General features: G+C 31.7%; 1 protein-coding gene across 1 annotated transcript in view; it reads right to left on the bottom strand.

Moving 5' to 3' along the window:
- The window catches only part of ZNF804A (zinc finger protein 804A), a 49,305-nt gene extending 31,265 nt beyond the window's left edge, over positions 1-18,040 (bottom strand). Inside the window, exons 1-2 of the mRNA XM_039839930.1 lie at positions 17,852-18,040; positions 1,465-1,608 (exon numbers count right to left, since the gene is read on the bottom strand). Coding sequence (XP_039695864.1) covers positions 1,465-1,608; positions 17,852-18,040 — 333 coding nt within the window. The remainder of the gene's footprint in view (positions 1-1,464; positions 1,609-17,851) is intronic.
- Positions 18,041-19,342: the final 1,302 nt, after the last annotated feature.

The following is a 19,342-nucleotide window of genomic DNA, read 5'->3' as shown; positions in this document are numbered from 1 at the left end:
ACTAATAACATGGAACTGGAAAGGTCCTTGTGATAATCTAAGTGAGTCTGATCTGCTAGCACTTATGACTGAATGAAGCATTCTATGGCAAAGGATATTAACAGCTGGTGAAATAGTTTTACAACATACAATATAAAAATAATACACACATATTTCCAAATACCTAGTTTACACAATGAAACAAATGTGTAATAACATATCTTGTGTTTTTAGGTACTTGGAAAAAATCAGAGAAATGACTTTCTTAGATATACCACCACATCAGGAGCAGCATTCCAGAATCTTTTTATGAAACAAACAGTAATGATAGAATGAACTCAAAACTATTTCCTGCTGAATTTTAATGTTCAAATCAAGCAATGATATATGTATATTTGTGCCTCTTTATGTTAGAAAATAAATGATATTTTACTGAAAACTTTCCCTTGACTGGTATGTCAGTGGAAAAATAAAGGCAAGGACAGATCAGATCGTTTAGTATGCATTAATTAGCAATGCGTGCATGTAAATGAAGGCTACCTTTCTTCCTACAACAGGTTCTCCAAGCACAGTTTTGTTGGTATTAGAGAATAAAAGGATTCACAGCAAAAGAAAATATAAAGAGTTTGTTTATAAGAAGTTAATGTGATCATTTTCCCCTACCCTCCTATTTATGATAAATAACTCAGATGGAAAGCTACTGCAAGTTCATGGGTTAAAAATGTATCTTTCCTTAATACTAAAATGATATGTGGATATTATTTTTGAGTTATGACTACAAAGAAAAATATTTATAAATCGATGATAACTAAGACTGCTGTATCATATCCAGTTAGCTAAACAACATATGAAGTTTTATTGACAAATTTAAAGTGTATAAGAAAATGGAATCTGTGCTATTAACTTCATTTCAAACATCACCCCTAATTTAAACTCATCTTTACATAAAGTGTTGAAAAAAAATCAATCTGGGATTTACAATCGATAGGGAAATAAAAAAAATATTAAAATAAACTAAATTATATACATATTAAGTACTTACTTAACCAATAACCCTATATTATGTTTATTATACCAAACCTTGTTTTTCATGATTTATGGTTCTTTAAATTTGCAAATGCTTTATAAAAGAACTATGAATAAATTAATTTATATTTGATAAATATCATTAGCTGATTAAAATATTTAAAATTTAATAAATTTGGAGATATATAGAGGGTCACCACCATAAAATATAATTTAAAAAATACTATCACTCACTAAAAGGCAATTGAATGGTATTTTTTTGTTAGTTGTTTATTTCAGACTTTACCTTTAGTGCTTTAAAAAAAAATAACTCTTCAGATCCTCATCCCAGAATGACATCTTTAAAAATGGCATAACAAAGACAAAATAAATAAAAATATCACATTCATACAGTCTACACAATTTAAATTATTATAAAATTTCAGAAATGTCAGATATTTTTGGATATTTCTTTCTTACCTGCTTGTGAGCATGGTCATATGAATTAATGTGATTGTCAAACTCTTGATGCTTATAGTACTGCTTGTCACAGAGTTCACAGTAAAAATTGGCCTTCAGATCTTCTAGAGCTTTTGCTATAGTGTTCTCCTTCTCAGCATAATCCTAAAAAATAAAAGTTCAAAGAATGAAGCAATTAGCTCTCCCCTGAGTTTACTTTGTTCTGATGGTTGTCAACTAGTATAATAATTACAGTTAAAAACATAATTGAACAAAGAGAACAATAAAGCAAATAACAGCAAATCAAATTAGAAAAAAATTATGAGTTAAAGAAAACAAAAGATTAACAGAAGAATCCATAATAAATGGTAAAAAGAATAGCAGAAAAATGGAAAAGAAATAGAAGTCCTTGCTTGGACAAGTTCCTATGCTATGTTAGCACTAAAAAAAAAAAAAAATATTATATAGCCATGTTGATTCAACAACAGTGTATTTCTGGCAATGCCTTAGTTAACATAAAACTTCTAAATTCTGAGCAACATCTAAAATGTGTCCTGTTTGACGAAGTCCATAGGGGTGCACAAATATTCAAGTATTTTTGATTGCTTGCTTGTTTCCTCAGATATCTATGTAGTAACGTATTCATCACAACTACATTTCATTTGACTAATGTTTTCATCTTGACTCATATCAGTTTAGGTTGAACTTTCAAATATTCTTTAGTCTTTAAAATAAGATTCTTTTCTGTCAGTTCTTTACTTAAACTAAAAGATTAAACTATAAGCAGATTGCTTTTATCATAAATAAAGATGGCTACATAATCAAACTCCAGGAAAGATGACAAATATAGTCAGTTATCATTAGCTTTCATTTACAAAGCATAAACTAGTAAAATGTTTGAATGTGGCTTTTAAGTTTTCTTTAGTCTAAACTTAGTATTTCATGCCTCTTAAATGCTAACATTGCTAGACATGAATAAATTTTACATGTTAAAATGCTGTCCAAGTTTTTCATTGAAATGCTGATATGAAGAAGACCTAAACTTCAATCATTATCTTGGATATATTATGTTTCTAACAACAGATTCTCTCACACATAACTCCTTTAAAATCCAAAATAAGTACATATTCAGGCCTATTACATGCTACTGTAAGACACTCACTCTTTCCAGCCCTGGGATATGGAATAAAATAGTACAGTTCTCTCTATGGAAATGACAATTGTCTTTTTACCAAATATAAAGAATAGAAAGGACTCATAGTTTGAATGTTTAAATTACTTCTATAAAATTTAAAAGTGGTTTACTAAATGTAATTTAATTAATGAAAAATACATGTCTTACATTATTGTACTATATATTGTGTACACATGCCATATCATAATGTTCACCATAATTTGTACATATACCTTTTAGTATTTGCCATAATCTATAAATACATAGCCCACTTACTCACTTTAAAGGCAATGATCTATTGTTATGTTTTATTATTATTACCAAGTGCACAGCAAGAGGTGATAAATTGCAAAATCATTCAAATTGTTCATATGGTTCCATCAATTTCAATAAATTAACTATTTATCAGCAAATCTGTGGAATTCTCTAGTATTTTTGATGACTTTCAATATGTTTTTAAAGAGGGTAGTTTAAAAATATGAAAGTGAATCATATAAACTACTTACAGATTTTTTACAAAATCTTCAAAACAATACTTTGTGGATTAGCCAATTTAAATGGAACAAAAATTAAGTACTATAATTTTATGGCTACAGTGTGTGAAGCAGAGATAAAATTCCAGTCAATATGCATTATATAATAATAGCAACAATTTTTGGTCCAAAGCTGAATTAGCTCTCAAAACAATATTTTTGAACAGCAATTTCTTTGCAAACTAGTTGATGTTCCTCATTAATTATAATTACAATTAAGCTATTTCTTCTCTCTAAATATTTGGTTATTGTATATTATAGAGTAAGTTTTTTTTTCTTCCTAAGATTGGTATTCCTCCAGAGAAATAATAATTGTTTCCTACTTATTCTTTTCACAAAAGTGCAAAATCTTTGAGGAAAGCAAACTGAGACTCTTGGGTAAATCACATTCTTTAAAAATATTAGCCTCTGCCTAGATTTGAAGAGAAAAAACAAATCTAAAAATAATAGCCAACATTTACTCAGGGCTTGTTTAGGGTCAGTCATTGTGTAAAAAAGAGTTTGGATGTATTAACTAATTTACTCCTGATTAATATTATAGAGATGTGTATTCTAGACATCTCTTCACATTACAAGTATAAATGGGTACTCCATATTTGAACCCGACTAATCTGATCCTTAGCTTTTCTTTATGTTTAAACTTTTAAGTACATTAAAAAAATTGAGAGAAAAATATAATTATCCCCATATATTCATTATTCAGCTTCAAGAATTATCAACTTCAGTCTAAGCTTGTTTTATTTTATCCTAGCCTATCTTGCAATCTTTTCTCTGTCTCAGATAATTTTTTAAAAAATTTCCAAGTTCATATGTTATGTGCAAATCTTTCAGTATGCACCTCTAAAATAGAACTTTTAAAAATCATCACAAAACTAATAAACCAATACTAGACCTAAACAAACAAAGACAATAAAGAAACATCAATCATTCTTTATTATCTTCAATAATCCAGTGAGTATGTTCAAATAACTATAGTTGTCTAATATTTTAAACTAGTTTGTTCAAAACAAGATTCAAATAAATCCTGTAGATTAGCATCATGTTTCTTAGTCCCTTAATCTATAATCTTCCCTCTTTCAGTTTTACTCCTTATTGAAATTTATTTTCCATAAAAATTTAAATTATACTTTACATTTGAAAAAATCTTCAGAAGTTAGAAATATTACAAGAATATGACAATTAACTCATATGATCTTCACTTAAATAAAACTATTAACAATTTGACACCCATTTGTTCTTTTTCTCTATTTCTACCTCTATTTTCCTCTAAGATATTAAAAGAAACAGCTTCATGGAAGCTTATGTTGCAATAGACTACACAAGTAAGAAACATATTTGGGCTAGAACTTGCAATAAGGTCTCAGGGCTGTTTCTAGAAAATGTTGGTAGAATTGGAGGATTGGTTATTATATGTGTATCATAAGAGAAAAGAGTCATTTGTATTGCCATTGAATATATATATTTTAAAACATATGTAGACAAAATCAGCTGTTAGACTGACATGCCCCAATGTCCCTTGGCCCTCTACTTCACTGTGAATCATATTGGAAGAGATATTGACTGACATTATAAAGCACAATAACACATATTCAACACAGCCATCCCACTGCAGAAGGTAAAAAACAAATTTAAATAAGATGAAAGAGGAGCACAGCTATTCATACATGTCAACACCAAATTCCTCCCTCATCTTGCAAAGCCATTTTGTTCAATTATCTACACAATTTCTGTAATGTTCCACTGAATATGGTGGCAGAAAGTGAAGAAGAGAGGGACAGCTGCTTATAGGTAGTCAAGTCATCTAAACTCATCACATTTTACGGACACCTAAAAGTACTAGAGGCTGAATGCTTACTTTTAGGAAAGCAGCATACAACTCCAAAGTTATAAAGTCAAGAATTTTTTGATATACAACATTAGCAACTGTGCAATACATTTTTTTTAGATCAGCAAATTAAAACAGAAAATTTAATGGTTTATCCACAGTTCCAGGGTCATGCCATTGACCTTATATCAAAAATGAATAGTTATAAAGTTAGACTTTGAAGGGAGAAAAATTTCTACTTCAAAATGAAGTATCTCATGGTGGCGTCAGCATAACATGGTATCAAATAAAAGTCAGCCTCTTTTACAAGGCATTCATACATAACTTGATCCACTTCCCTGAAGAATGTGCGTTCCACAAGGGCAGAGATTTGTACCTGTTTTGTTTACTGCTTCATCTCCAGAGCTTTTAACAAAGCTCAGCATTAGCAGACACTCAACAAATAATAATAAAAAATATTAGCACTGTCTTTTGTTTTGTGCATATATAAAAAGCAAACCAAACAGAAACTAGCAGCACCAGATATATAGTATTAAAATAGCGTTCATGCTTGTGTTTGTGGTACCCAGTCACGTGAGGAACATCTTTAGAGCTAATACCAATAATGTATACAAATTATCATTGCTAAAGAATAGTTGTAATAATATATTACATCCTGATCTTTCTGCTAGAAATTCTATTTAAAGTAGTTTAAATTAATAGATTGGGCACTGTTAAAATATAATTATTTCCAATGCTGAAAAAGAATATTTGTATGTAATTAACACCTAAAATACTTCAAAAAATCTCTCTTTTCCTCTCCTATTACTCTATTAAGAATAAAAGCATCCTTGTGATTTATAGGCAGGATAAATTTTATTAGAGGTTCTCTAAAAACAGAAAGTAAAAAAAAAAAATTCTTTGTTAAAATTTGATTGTAATGAAAAGATTAGTCAAAGAAGAGATTCCAAAATTGTTCTCTTCTAGAATGATAACCAGACAGAAATTATTTCATTTGGAAATCTATAGTCTATACTCCCTATAAAATAGTGCACATATTCTGGGACGTACCTTTTGTTCATCATTAAGTGATTGGTTCTGAGTCAGTCTCCAGGAGCTAAACATAGTAGATCCTGTGAGATCCCAGTCAGCACTAGGAAATGTACACTCCAGGACTGCTAAGAAGTTAAGAACTTGAGGGTAAGTATTTTCTCTTTTATCTCTCAGGCAGAGATTTCTGAGACATATTTCTAAGATTCTACAGATAGTCCCCATGAGATAAGCACCAGTTACTTGCAGTAGTAGCAAAGAGTATATTCTCATATTAGTTTTTGTTTCTCACCTGTTCTACTTTTCTGAAACTTCCTTTCTGCTTTCTGGGATCACTTCCCAAATAAACTACTTGCATAGAAGCCTTTATTCTGGGCTTGACTTTTAAGAACTGGATTAAGCTTATAAGTATTTTGGTGTTTTCTATGTATGTCTTGCTGACATGCTACATTTTCTATAATAATTTAAGATAACATTATTCTTTATTTCAAAACTCTCTAAAAGTCCCCCATCGTTATTAGAATAAATATCCTTACAATGACCTATAATTCCTAATCTACCTGGTACCTGGCTACATCCCTGTTATCATCTATTATTTTCTCTTTCCTTTATCTCACTTTGCTTTAGGCACCTTTATTTCCTTAATGTTTCTGAAATGTTCTTAACTATAGACTTGCTTTGACACTTGGACTTGTTATTTACTCTCTCTGGAATGTTCTTACACCAGATGTTTACAAGAAACATTTGTTCACTCCTAACAGAACTCTGCTAAAATGCTATTTCTTCAAATAGTCTTATCATTTTTCAGGAAGAGAGACGCTTTTTATTCTTTGTCTTCTTTCCCTTTTTTATCTTTCCTTTTAACATAAGAAAAAGAGAAATTTATTCAGGAAGAAAAGTGTTATAGAACTTTTTTGGGCAGTGGAGTCTGAAAGCTATATTTACAGTAAGGAAGAGAGAGTACAAAAGAAGGCATGTGAAAGGACTGATGTTAGTCTTTATCTGGCTTAAATCCGTCCCTGTTAGACAAGAGGGCAACCATTTTGGGGTGATAAAATGGTGTGCTATTGTCTCAAAATACATGTCATTCTGTTCTGAAAGGCTAAAGAATGAGTAACAAGATGATTTGGAGGAATATAGAAGAGGCAAGCAAGAGTTGAGTCAGAAAGTCACAATTTTATCAAAAGTCACAGATGTATTGCACAGAAATATAATAAAAATGTACATTTAAATGTGAGGGATTTTTTTAAGGATATCACAGAAATGCAAACTCATCTACACCACCATCAAAGGTGAAGGCAGAGCCTGAATACTGAAAAGGCTGTGTATTGAATATCATATCATTATGGACAACTTTGATGAGCTAGACCAAGTGCAAGCTAACAGCAAAAACAAAGTATACCTTAATATCCACATTTATCAGAATTGAAGCAAGTAAAGTTGCTTCTCAAAATTGATAACTTCTTTCAGAATTACTTTCAAGGCAAGAGAATTCATTCATAAGGTTTTACTATTCTTGTTCTGTGATTATTTAGCTGATAAATAGGGAGAGATAGAATGTATATGGTTTCTAACCTTAGAACCTATTCACGTAAAAGGATTGATTCCCAAGCTTCAGCTGTCAGAGTACAGTGTTGTCTGTCTCATTGGGCTATACTCATCAAGATGATACTTCTTTGGAGTACCCATTTCTTTTTCCATCCATAGATCTTACAGGAAGCCTTAGCCCGTGACTAGTACTTGTTGGTTAATTTAAGCCAGTATTTGGTATAACTTGAGAAGGCACAAGAAGACTGAGTTAGACTTTTCCCTTCATGGTATTTGGAAAGATCTGAGGGACAGCCTCCATTGATATTTGGTTAAAATTTAACATTATTCTACAGTCTTTTTGTGCATAAAGCAAGGTCGTGGGGTATTGCACTTTCAAGGCAAACTAGAAAAGTATATCAGATTTTCTGAAGCTCAGTACTAACTGAGGTATGTAGGATTTTAATATGTAATTCCAACATGGGAATTCTATATAAATAGATTCTGCAAAGTATCCCAGTGTAGAATATGAGTGGCAGTAATTTATGGAACTTGTTTCAGCTTATAAATATTTTAAATTTTCAAGCACCAACCATTTTCTCTGAAAGGTAGAAGAAAGGCATGTAATGATCTGATGTATATCTGTTACTGTCTCAGTTGTAACAGTCACCTAGGATAAGACCGAGCAGTTTCTTTAGTAAATTGTGTCACTGGTTATCCTACCTTGAGTTCTTCCAGAAACAGACATTGAGACAAGGAGGTGATTTTAAGTGATTTATTTGAGATTTCAGGAAACACTGGTAGAAGAGTGACAAACTAAGAGAGAACAAGAAGCTGGTAAATATTTTTGGTTTCAGCTATGACATGTACAGAGCTTGAAAGTCATCACTCCTGTACTTACAACAAGAATGATCTATGGAAAATGAAAATCAATTATTTTTCTTAGATTTGTCATAGAACTGAGGTCACGGGGTTAAAATACCACTTCAAAATCTGGAGAGACAAACACATTCAGACATATAGCAACTAATATATGCTTACTTTATTTAGAAAGAGCTGGAGCCATGAATTGGTAAGAATTCTTAAATGTGAACTTTGATTAATTGCTATAGGCTGACTATGGTCTAGTGTGTGAAACAGAAACTTTTGATGGCTGCGACCTCAGAAGTACCCCCAAATACTTTTGTAGACTTTCCTTTTATGAACCCCACCAGAGTCTCATAATAATAATGTGCAAAAGAGTCCTTTGTGTCCCTGGAAGTTGGAGGGGAAGAACTATTGTGAAACAAACCAAGAGTCTCCTCTATAACTAAGGCCTACTCCTGAGAGTAGGGTGTTTCTACTTGTCAATTCAAAAATTTTATTCAAGCCAAGGAAATTAATTTACTTTCCCTGCAATCTTCCCATCTCATGTAAGTCATGAGGGCAGCGTTGCCAACATGGGTCATGGCTTCAAGAAAATAGAGTGGAAATGACATAGCCAAAAAGTAGGGCAGGGGCATGGGAGAGAGAGGAAAAAAGAGGCTATACCCTGGTAGAAACACATAAGACAGTAATAGCCCTGAGACAAAGATACTTTAAATGATTAATATCTAATCAAAAGGTTATAGAATGCGTCCTCTTCCCCACATTTTATCAACCTAGCTATAAGCTTCCAGTATGATAGTGGATTAGAGCTGAAATAGTTGCACATTCTCCCTGTGAAGGTGTATATAGAGGAGCACAAAATTAAAAAGACACACACATTTGAGGATGCTAAATGAATTTTAAGGCTCTTATACTTACAACTATAGAAAACACTGGCTACAGCCTAACATCTAGATAGATTAACAGAAATACTCACACTAAAAAGATCTTTTTACCTTATTCTTATTATCTCACACATCTGTTTTCAACAAAAAGTTACAAAGCATCCTAAAAAAGTAAGGAAAAAATTAAGTCTGAAGGGAGAAGAGAAGGACTGAAAAGACTTTTCTTTTTTGAATAATTTGTTATTTGTTTCTCAGCTATTAAGTAGATATTTGGAATTACCAGAGAGAGAATTTAAAATAACTATGACTAATGTGTTAATTTCTCTAGTGGATAACATACAACATAGATGAGTTAGGTAAACAGAGTGATGGAAATTATAAGAAATAATCAAAAGAAAACTCTAGAAATCAAAAACATTTTAACAGAAATGAAGAACTCCTTCAAAAGACACATCAAGAGACATAATACAGCTGAGGAAAACATCAGTGAACTTAAAGATGTTTCAATATAATCTTACCAAACTGAAATGCAAAGAAGGAAGAAAGAAAACAGAACATTTAAAAATTGTGAGATAATATCAAGGTATAACATGCATATTTGAAATACCAGAAGAAGAGAGAATAAAGTGGAAGAAATATTTGAAGTAATAATGGCTGAAAAATTTCCCAAATTAATAACAAATCCCAAACTACAGGTATATGAAGCTCAGAGAACACCAAATGAATATAAATAACAGTATAACAACAACAAACATCCAGAAATATTATATTTATACAGCTGATAATCAAAGGCAAAGAGAAAATCTTGAATTCAGATTTTAAAACAGAAAAAAATCCTTAATTATGAAGAAACAAGGATAAGAATTACAACAAATTCTTTATCAGAAGCCACATAAACCAGAAGACAGTGAAATGATAGTTTGAAATATTTAAAATGTTGAAAGAAAAAAACAAAAACCAACCAAAAAACACAACATGAACATAAAATTCTATCCAGTAAAATTATTCCTCAAAAGTGAAGCAGAAATAGACTTTCTCAGATAAACAAAAACTAAGTGAATTTGTCACCGACAAATATATCCTGCAAGAAATGTTAAATTCTTCATGAAGCAAATTATATAGAAAAACCTACACACACACACACACACACGCACACACACACACACATGCATATTCTTAGCAGATCCAAAAGTTAACTTTGTCTAAAACGAGAGTACTAAAAATAAACTGGGTGATTATAGCATACAGTTAAGTAAAATGAATCTCATCAATATCAGAAAGAAATGAGGAAAGAATTATGAATACTCTTTTATAAGATATCTGGACTCCATGTCAAATGGCATAGTGTTATGTGAAGGTGAATTTAAATTAGTAAATATGTATGTTGTAAACTCTAAATCAACCATAAAAATGTATTAAAAGAATATAATAGATACACTAAGAGAACAAATAAATTCAAATCATATAAATTGTTCAATTAAAAACAGAGAAGTTCAAAAAAAATCAGGGAAGAGAGAAACAAACAAACAAAAGCAAATAAGTACAAACATCACATCAACTATTACATCAACTATATCAATAATCACTTTAAGTATGAATGGTCTAATAAACCAATTTAAAAGAGGTTGTCAGAGTGGTTTAAAAAATAGACTAAGTATAGGTTGTCTACAAGAAACCCACTTTTAATATAAAGACTCAGATTAAAAGTAAAGGGATGGGACCTTGTAAGGATTGTGTTATGAAAGAAGTTACTATAGAAACAGATGAAACTTGTTCATGCTGAGAACTCTGGAACCTAGTGAAGAACACATACCTCAGAGCTCTGTATCCAAAGGGCAAGAGAGCTATGCTATACATTCATAAATTGTTTTAACCTTTGGCTGATAGCAGTTTCCAGAGGGGGTTTATACCTGGAACTTTGGGGTCTTTTTAATGCTCAAAGGTAGAGTGGTCTCTGGTGCCTGGAGAATGTTCTCAGGATAGGAGTTCAGGCACACCAGAGGGAAGCCAGGACTGTGTGCATGGAAATGCTAACTGTTGATGGGTTACAGATGGGGCAGCAAGAAGATCTGCTATACTGACAAAGCTTATGGTAGGGGCTTTGAAGGGAGGATAGAGCATGATCTCACCAAGATTTGTGGATTCTGGGAGGGTCCCTGAGTAGAAAAAGTAAATTTACCTAAACATCCTCACCTCTACCATTAGAGTTCTCACTCCCTGGGCTGTCTTCTTCATCAACAAACTACACATGCATATTATATATTACATAATAATTGTATGTTATATAATTATTACCTTATAAATACATATATTATATATTATCTATAATATATGCTATAAACACAATAATACATATATACATTTATATTTTATATGTATACACTATTTGATATTACATTATATATCTATTGTAATTCCTCACCACTATACCTTCTATGAAGTCAGGATCATTATCTGCTTTGTTTATTACCATATCCCCAATGTTTAAAAGACTACCTAGAATAAAGTGTTTAAAAAATATCTGTTCAATAAAGGTATGAATAAACTATAATTATAATTTTGAAGGTTGTACATATTACTTATTGTTCATTGTTCACTTTGGTGGTCTGCACTACTTGATTGGGTGGAAAATATGTTTGAAATAACAAAAGAGCACACATTTTTTTTTTCTACTAAGATTTAGAGGCTAATACTTATAACCCTTTGTATCTAAGTATCTGCAAAATTTAATGCATTTTTTATACTATACAATAATTTTCTAAAGGCTGATTTGTAACATTGTAATATAAATCAACACTGTCAATTCTACATGAAATTATGACTCACTGACTGGTTTATTTTGCAATGGAGAGAAGAAATGATGCACCCAGAGGTACAAATATCTACCCTTCATGATCAGCAAAACTATTTTCAAATAGTGGATATTATATAAAGTGTATATTAATAAGAAAATACATATTCTGAGTATCTTCCTTTAAAAAGGAAAGATATTAGCTCCTTATTTCTGAGATGTCTACTCTGATGAATCTATGAAATTGTTCTTGAAATTTTAGCAAGACTACATTTCCTAGAGCTTAGATATAAGTTATTTTATATTTTCTGACTTTTACTCAGATTTACTTTCATTCAATTATGTTTTCTTGCATGTCAGTTCTTATTCTTTATTTTCATTGTTACCTATTTTAAACATAGCATAATTCAATAGATTAATAAATTCAAACTACTATTTTTTTATTATGTAATAATAAAATCGAAAGGACATAATAAACAATTTAAAAATCAAAATACCCTGAAGGTTGTTATACTCATTCAATAAAGATAGACAGTTTCCTTCAAGTAACTTGGACTGGAATAGTCCATGACAAAATTTCAGTAAGGGCTATTTGGAGGCCAAGATGCTATAATGAAATCTTTTGGATTAGATGTGAAATTTGTATAGTTTCTAATACGGCATTTTGGGAAGGAAATATCTAAGAAGTTTTGCATATTAAAATGTTATATTACTCAAAAAGATCATCATTTTGGAAAGGAATATATATATATACACACATATGTATTTCAATTAAAGGAAAAGATAGATTACTAATTAATTTCAGACAAGTTCTACTAGTTGCTAGTCAAACATATTTTTTTCTTTTTCTTTATTCTCTGGCTAGAGAATGAAACTGCCTTGCTGAGAACAAAATAAGGTAAAATAATAGTCTTCGAAACTTTTAGCTTTATGCATTTTTAGAAAATATTTTCTCAAAAAGCAAGCATGACACTGTAGGTGTCACATCACAGGAGTTCCCAGACATCCTGCAAAGATCATAATGCAACTACAACTTCCATAATAAGAGGAACAATATACGGAGGCCTGCTCTCCCTTCCATTTGTGCCAGCAGGCTCTGTCCCTGTGGTTAATTCTGCTTTGTCTTGAACTTCAAATGGGAGTGATAGTCTGTGCATTTGATACATTGTTAGCACAGCAGGGAAAGCCCATTTAGAAATAATCATATGTTTCAGGTATCCAAAAGAAAAGGGATATTTTGCAAAGAGACATTTTAACATGAAAAACTTACAACTAAAATTTGGGTGGAGAAGACAAAATGAAGAAGGAAGAAGCATTATCACAAATGAGCACTACACTAAAATTATCTCAGTTTCAACAATATTAATCCTCAGGTGAATATTATTAGCCCTTTTTATATATAATGAAACAAGACTAGAAGAGTTAGGAGAACTGGCCCAATATCTTATACCATATAATAGTGAGTCTGACTTTTAGTTGGCTCTTCCTGAGCTACCCCCCAACCCTGGCTGGCATTGTTCTCTTTCATAGGAATCAATAGTGGCCTAGAAGAATTAACATGGAAAAAATATATATATATCTGTATCTGTAGCTGTAATCTATCAGATTTTAAAAGAAATTAAAATTTTCTTTTAAGAATAAAGCATCTTTTGTTAAAATATGAACTTAAAATTTAAATACATGATAATGCAAAACATTTAATCCTGATTTTGATTTAAGTGTATGATTGTTGGCCAGCCTGTATATTTTAAGGAAATGCCTTTTTAAATAATAACATTTATATAAGACTATACAAATGCTACAGTAAAACTACACTAAGCTTAAGATCAATGATGATAGTTTTACCTAACCATTTTAACTTGCTAAACTTATGAATATAATGTATCATTAATCATAGTGGTATTAATTAGATAATAGAAACAATATGATGATTTAAAAACATTTACAAAATGTAGCTGTAATTAAATACTAATCAAAGTGTAGTAAGAAAATATCATTTAAAAATATGGAATTGAAATGCTGTTGGGTAAAATAATAGTATTTACTTAGACTATACTTTGATAGATTCTCTGTGGTGAAAGCAAAAGTATCTTTTACCACCATTCCTTCTTTGTATTCTTAGAATGGACTAAGGCGAGGAATAAATTGCTTTACCTGAAGAAGTTGAGAAATTTCACATTTCTATAGTTCTTGGAAAGAAACATATAGGGATAAATGGGAAGAATGTGTAAAAGATAAGGCAGAAATTTGACCAAGATGATTAGATGACAGGGTATAAAGAGGAAATATGTAGATAGAGAAAAAGGCAAAGATAATTGAAAACCTTTTATGAAAAGGAAACTCTCATCTTTGCAATTGTTCATTTGCAGCATTATGGTGATATTCTTCACAATTTCCTTAATCTTTAATAAAATTCAGCTAGAAACAGGGTCAAGAAGTGGTGGTATATCAGAGATAAAGCCATAGGACAGTTTACCATGGTCTATGTTTAATAAACAGACGGTCAGAAAAAAAGGGGAGCTGTTAGAGTTAGGCAAACAGTTAAGAATGCTAATTTAGGAAACAGGAAGCAGAATAGGATGTAACTGAGAGAAATTTATTTAGAAAATAATGGTTTGTCTCTAGTTATTAGAAAAATGTACATCAAAACCACAATGAGATACCATCTCACACCTGTTAGAATGGCTACAATCAACAGGACAAGAAATAACAAATGCTGGAGAGGATGCGGAGAAAAAAGAACACTCATATACTGCTGGTGGGACTGCAAATTGGTACAGCCACCATGGAAAATAGTATGGAGGTTCCTCAAAAAACTAAGAGTTGATCTACCATAAGATCCAGCAATCTCTCTATTGGGTATTTACCCCAAAGACTTAAAAAATCATATCCATAAAGATATTTGCACACCAATGTTCATAGCAGCATTATTCACAGTGGCCAGGACATGGAAGCCACCGAATTGTCCTATGATAGATGATTGGCTAAAGAAGCAATGGTACATATATACAATGGAATATTACTCAGCCATAAGAAAAGATGAAATACAGCCATTTGCGACGATATGGATGGAACTCGAGATAATCATGCTAAGCGAAATAAGCCAGATAGAAAAAGTTGAAAATCACATGATATTACTTATATGTGGAATATAAACCTAAAAGCAACAAAGGAACAGGACAAACAAACACAGACTCATGGACATGGACTATAGACTAGTGGTTACCAGAGGGTAGGGGGTGGGAGAGGAGGAGGAAGGTAGATGGGGTAAAGGGGGTCAAATATAGGAGAGTAGGAGAAGGGCAAAGTGGGTAAAGGGGATCAAATATATAGTAGCTGAGGGAAACTGGACTTTGGGTAGTAAACACACAATAGAATGTACAGATGTCAAATGATAATGTACACCTGAAAATTATATAATTGTATTAACCAATATTACCCCAATAAACTTAATTTAAAAAAAAAGAAGAAGAAAACAATGGTTTGTGAGGTGAGAGGGGTGTGTGTGTGTGTGTGTGTTGAAGAAGGAATTGATTGCTAGTTTTCCTACCATATAAAGGGGTCAGTAAAGATTTTTGTTTTAATTTTTTCTCCTCTCTTTAAGAACATTTTATTATTAAAATTTCAGCCCCTACTTCTTAGGCATAAATAACAATAATAACTTTATCTTTCTAAAAATTATTCCAAGATGGGAAAATTTCAAAATTCTCCAACTAGCACAAAGTTTTTATTTTTATATATATGTTTTTTGCTATGGAATTAGTTATATGTATAGAACATCATAGTTAGAATAAATATTACTTAATTATATCATGAATTCATTATCTAGTGCATTAGATACTATTATATTTTAAAATATGTACATTAAATTCTAGACAGTATATTCTTTCTTTTGGTACTGCCCAAATTATTCCATGATATAGTCACTTTTAAAAGAGAGATCAGCCTATTTCTAGCTTCCCTATTCTGTGAAATAGTTAATAAATCAGCTATGAGTATCCTGTTAATAAAGAAATATAATATTCTCAGAACTGGATTGATATTTTGCTTCAGAAAATACATTTTAAATTTATAATAACATTTTAAAATGTGAAAATATATAATTTAACACAGGGGTCCAGATTTTAAATTGTCTAGGAGCCACTAAAAGTTCATTTTATAGTAATGCTATTATACCTAATGTAATAAATTAGTATGCAGCTATTAAAATAATAATGTCCACTTATTTACTGACATGTACAGATATAGTATTGTTAGGTAGCTTGTCAGATATGAGCAACAGGGGAGAAACTGCATGAGGGCCCAGCCTAGAGACCACCCAAAGAACACCCTATTGGTAGTTAGAGAATCCCTCTTGCATCCCCAGAGGCAAAGGACAGGAGCGCCACAGTCTTTCCTAATCTGGCTACAGACTTCTGAGCAGAAGGTACTACCTTAATTTGCGCACAATTTAAACTTCATTATAATACTACGTTTTTGCCTAGAAGTTAATGAATCTAACTATAATCGACTGAATTCTGGGTACACACATGTGCACTAGGCAAAGCATTTTATAGCAGCCATGTGTCAGTCAAAATGACCTCACTTGTTGAGGCAACACCAAAGTTCAAACTGGCCTGGTGACTTTATTTATGACCTTACATAAATATATGCATAGATGTTCTTAGTAATTTGTTGACAATGCTATGTTTGTACTTTAATGTTGTGGCAGTTTAGGTTAAGCTTACTTTAAAAAAAAAATTATTCAGTGATTATATACACTTAAAAAAAATATGAGAACACTAGTTCGAATAGCAAAATGAGAATGATATTCTACCTCCATGATCCATGATCTGAACATTGTAAGGACTCGGGAGGGAATAACCACATAGCCTACACATAACCTTTAGCTTAGGTAGAGCTATCATATTACTGGATAAAGTTTTATACTCTAGTTTGTAATATAGGAAAAAATTTTGAAAACAATGTTTTCTATGTATTCAATTTTTAGGAAATACAATGTGCATGCATTTTAAGAAAAAATAGTGAATTTCCAAGTCAATATTAAAAGAGATGATGTTTCTATTTTATATTTTTTAAAAAATTTCCATACTGCTACTGTAGTACTGGTGGCAGAGTATGACTATGCTTTGATAAAATGTCTATATGGTTCATATTCATGCTAGGACAAATCATTTAAATGAGGCATACAAAGTAAGAATGTTGAAATGTTAAATTATTTTTAAAAAGTTAAATTATATTTAATATGAATATTAACTTACATATAATGGGATAGTCTATCTTTTGATGTAATTTTTCTGGAAGAAAAAAATCAATTAGCAAAAATAGAGAAACTTTCCAGAGATATCTGTAGAATAAATGATAAAACTAATAATAGTGAATATGTATATAGTACTTACTGCACAGCAGGCTCACTTTAGAGCACTTCACATATAGCACATCAGATAATTCTCACAATAGCTTTATGCTGTTGGTCCTATTACTATTGCCAGTTTACAGATGAGGGCACTGGGACACATAGAATTTAAAAAACTTGACCAAGGTCATACAGTTAGTTGGTGGCAGTGTCTGGTTTGAACACAGGTAGTCTGGATGCAATCCTGTACTATAATGATGGAAGCTGATAACAGTCAGTTATAATAACAAACATCAACATAAGTCATGAATGCCCAAACTCTCTAGAGCTAAAAATGGGATCATAAGAACAATAATTCTAAAAAAGGTTTTTTGTCTTAAACTCCTATCTGCTATTGAGTAGCCCTGACTCCCTGCAAATACCCCACATGGTGAATCTCTTGTGTGCTCATGCGTGCTCTTTTTCTTGGCTATCAGGTCCCGCCTCCAGCAATGTCTGCTGCCAGACTGCTCTGCCCACTGAATCGTGTGGCCAGCTTTTCCCTGCTGTTCCTCCTGGGGCAGGCTCCCAAGGGCCTCAGTGATCATCCTAGGGCTAATTACTCCTGTCATGACCAAAGCCACTGTGGAGGCCTCCACTGCTGTGGAAAAGAGCAGAGTCAGATGTGCCAGGCACCCCATAAATGTAGAAATGCTTTCACACCTTGTAAACTATGTTTAATGAGTTTCAAATGTAGCCATTTTTAAAATGAAGAGATGACATTAAAATAAAATTAAGAATTTACAAGTAAATATTAGATGAGAACTACAGAACATAATTTCTTCCTAATATTTTTGTTTTGCCAATTTACAACATTTTAGAACATTAAATCTTCTGTAGAAAATGTCCCATCATATCTCCCTTCTCTCTCTATCTCTTTCTCTCTGTCTCTCTCTCTTTAGGAACAAATAACTGTTAAGATTACATCTTTTATTGCATCACTAAGTGCCACAAAGTATTTTAATATTTTTTTTAATATCAAGACATCAACTGAAAAATCAGAAAAGTCTAAAAAAACCCATGAGAATTGTATTCAACATGAAATGTAAAGTGAATGCTATTTCTAAAAGAAAATAAGCTACTATATCTGATGTAACCATACAAAAAATGAAATGTCAAAGTAAGGCTACAGAATATGCCATATATTTGGAGACTAAATTAGGCAGTGTTTTACTTCAGAGCTACATCACTCATGACACAGAGGTAACCACTCAGATCTGTGCTTAATCTACTGTTAATCAAACAATATGCTAGATTCTGATGTTATGAAAAGGGATAGGCAGGGTTCCTGGAATAGAGGAACATAAATAGATGTTGTCAACCCAGTAACATAAGTGTTATGGTAAAGATTTCACAGGGGTCAAGGGAGGCTTTTGAGAAGGTGACAACTGAACTGAGCTGTAGAGAAGTAGTAGTAATTATCCCAGAAAAGAAATGTCTAAACAGTTTTGTAGCAAGAAGGGACATCACGTACATAGTCACAGAACTTTAAAAAACTTGATGAGGTAAGGGAACAAAAGCAGTGTCTTTTATTAGGTTTTAAAGTACTAGTCAGATCACGGACCTGAACCATAGACTAGTGGTTACCAGAAGGTAAGGGGTAGGAGAGGAGAGGGGAGGTAGACAGGGTAAAGGGGGTCAAATATAGGTGTTAGAGGGAGGGTGAAGTGGGAAAAGGGGATCAAATATATGGTAGCTGAAGGAAATTGGACTTTGGGTGGTAAACACACAATAGAATATACAGATGTCAAATTATAATGTACATCTGAAAATTATATAATTGTATTAACCAGTGTTACCCCAATAAACTTAATTTATGAAAAAATTGCAATCATGGGCATGGCCACTAAAAATGAATAAGTAAGTAAGTAAAA

The sequence above is a fragment of the Pteropus medius genome, unplaced genomic scaffold (genome assembly GCF_902729225.1).
Source record: "Pteropus medius unplaced genomic scaffold, Ma_sr-lr_union100, whole genome shotgun sequence".
NCBI lineage: Eukaryota > Metazoa > Chordata > Mammalia > Chiroptera > Pteropodidae > Pteropus > Pteropus medius.
This window is presented reverse-complemented; position numbering and strand designations above follow the sequence as displayed.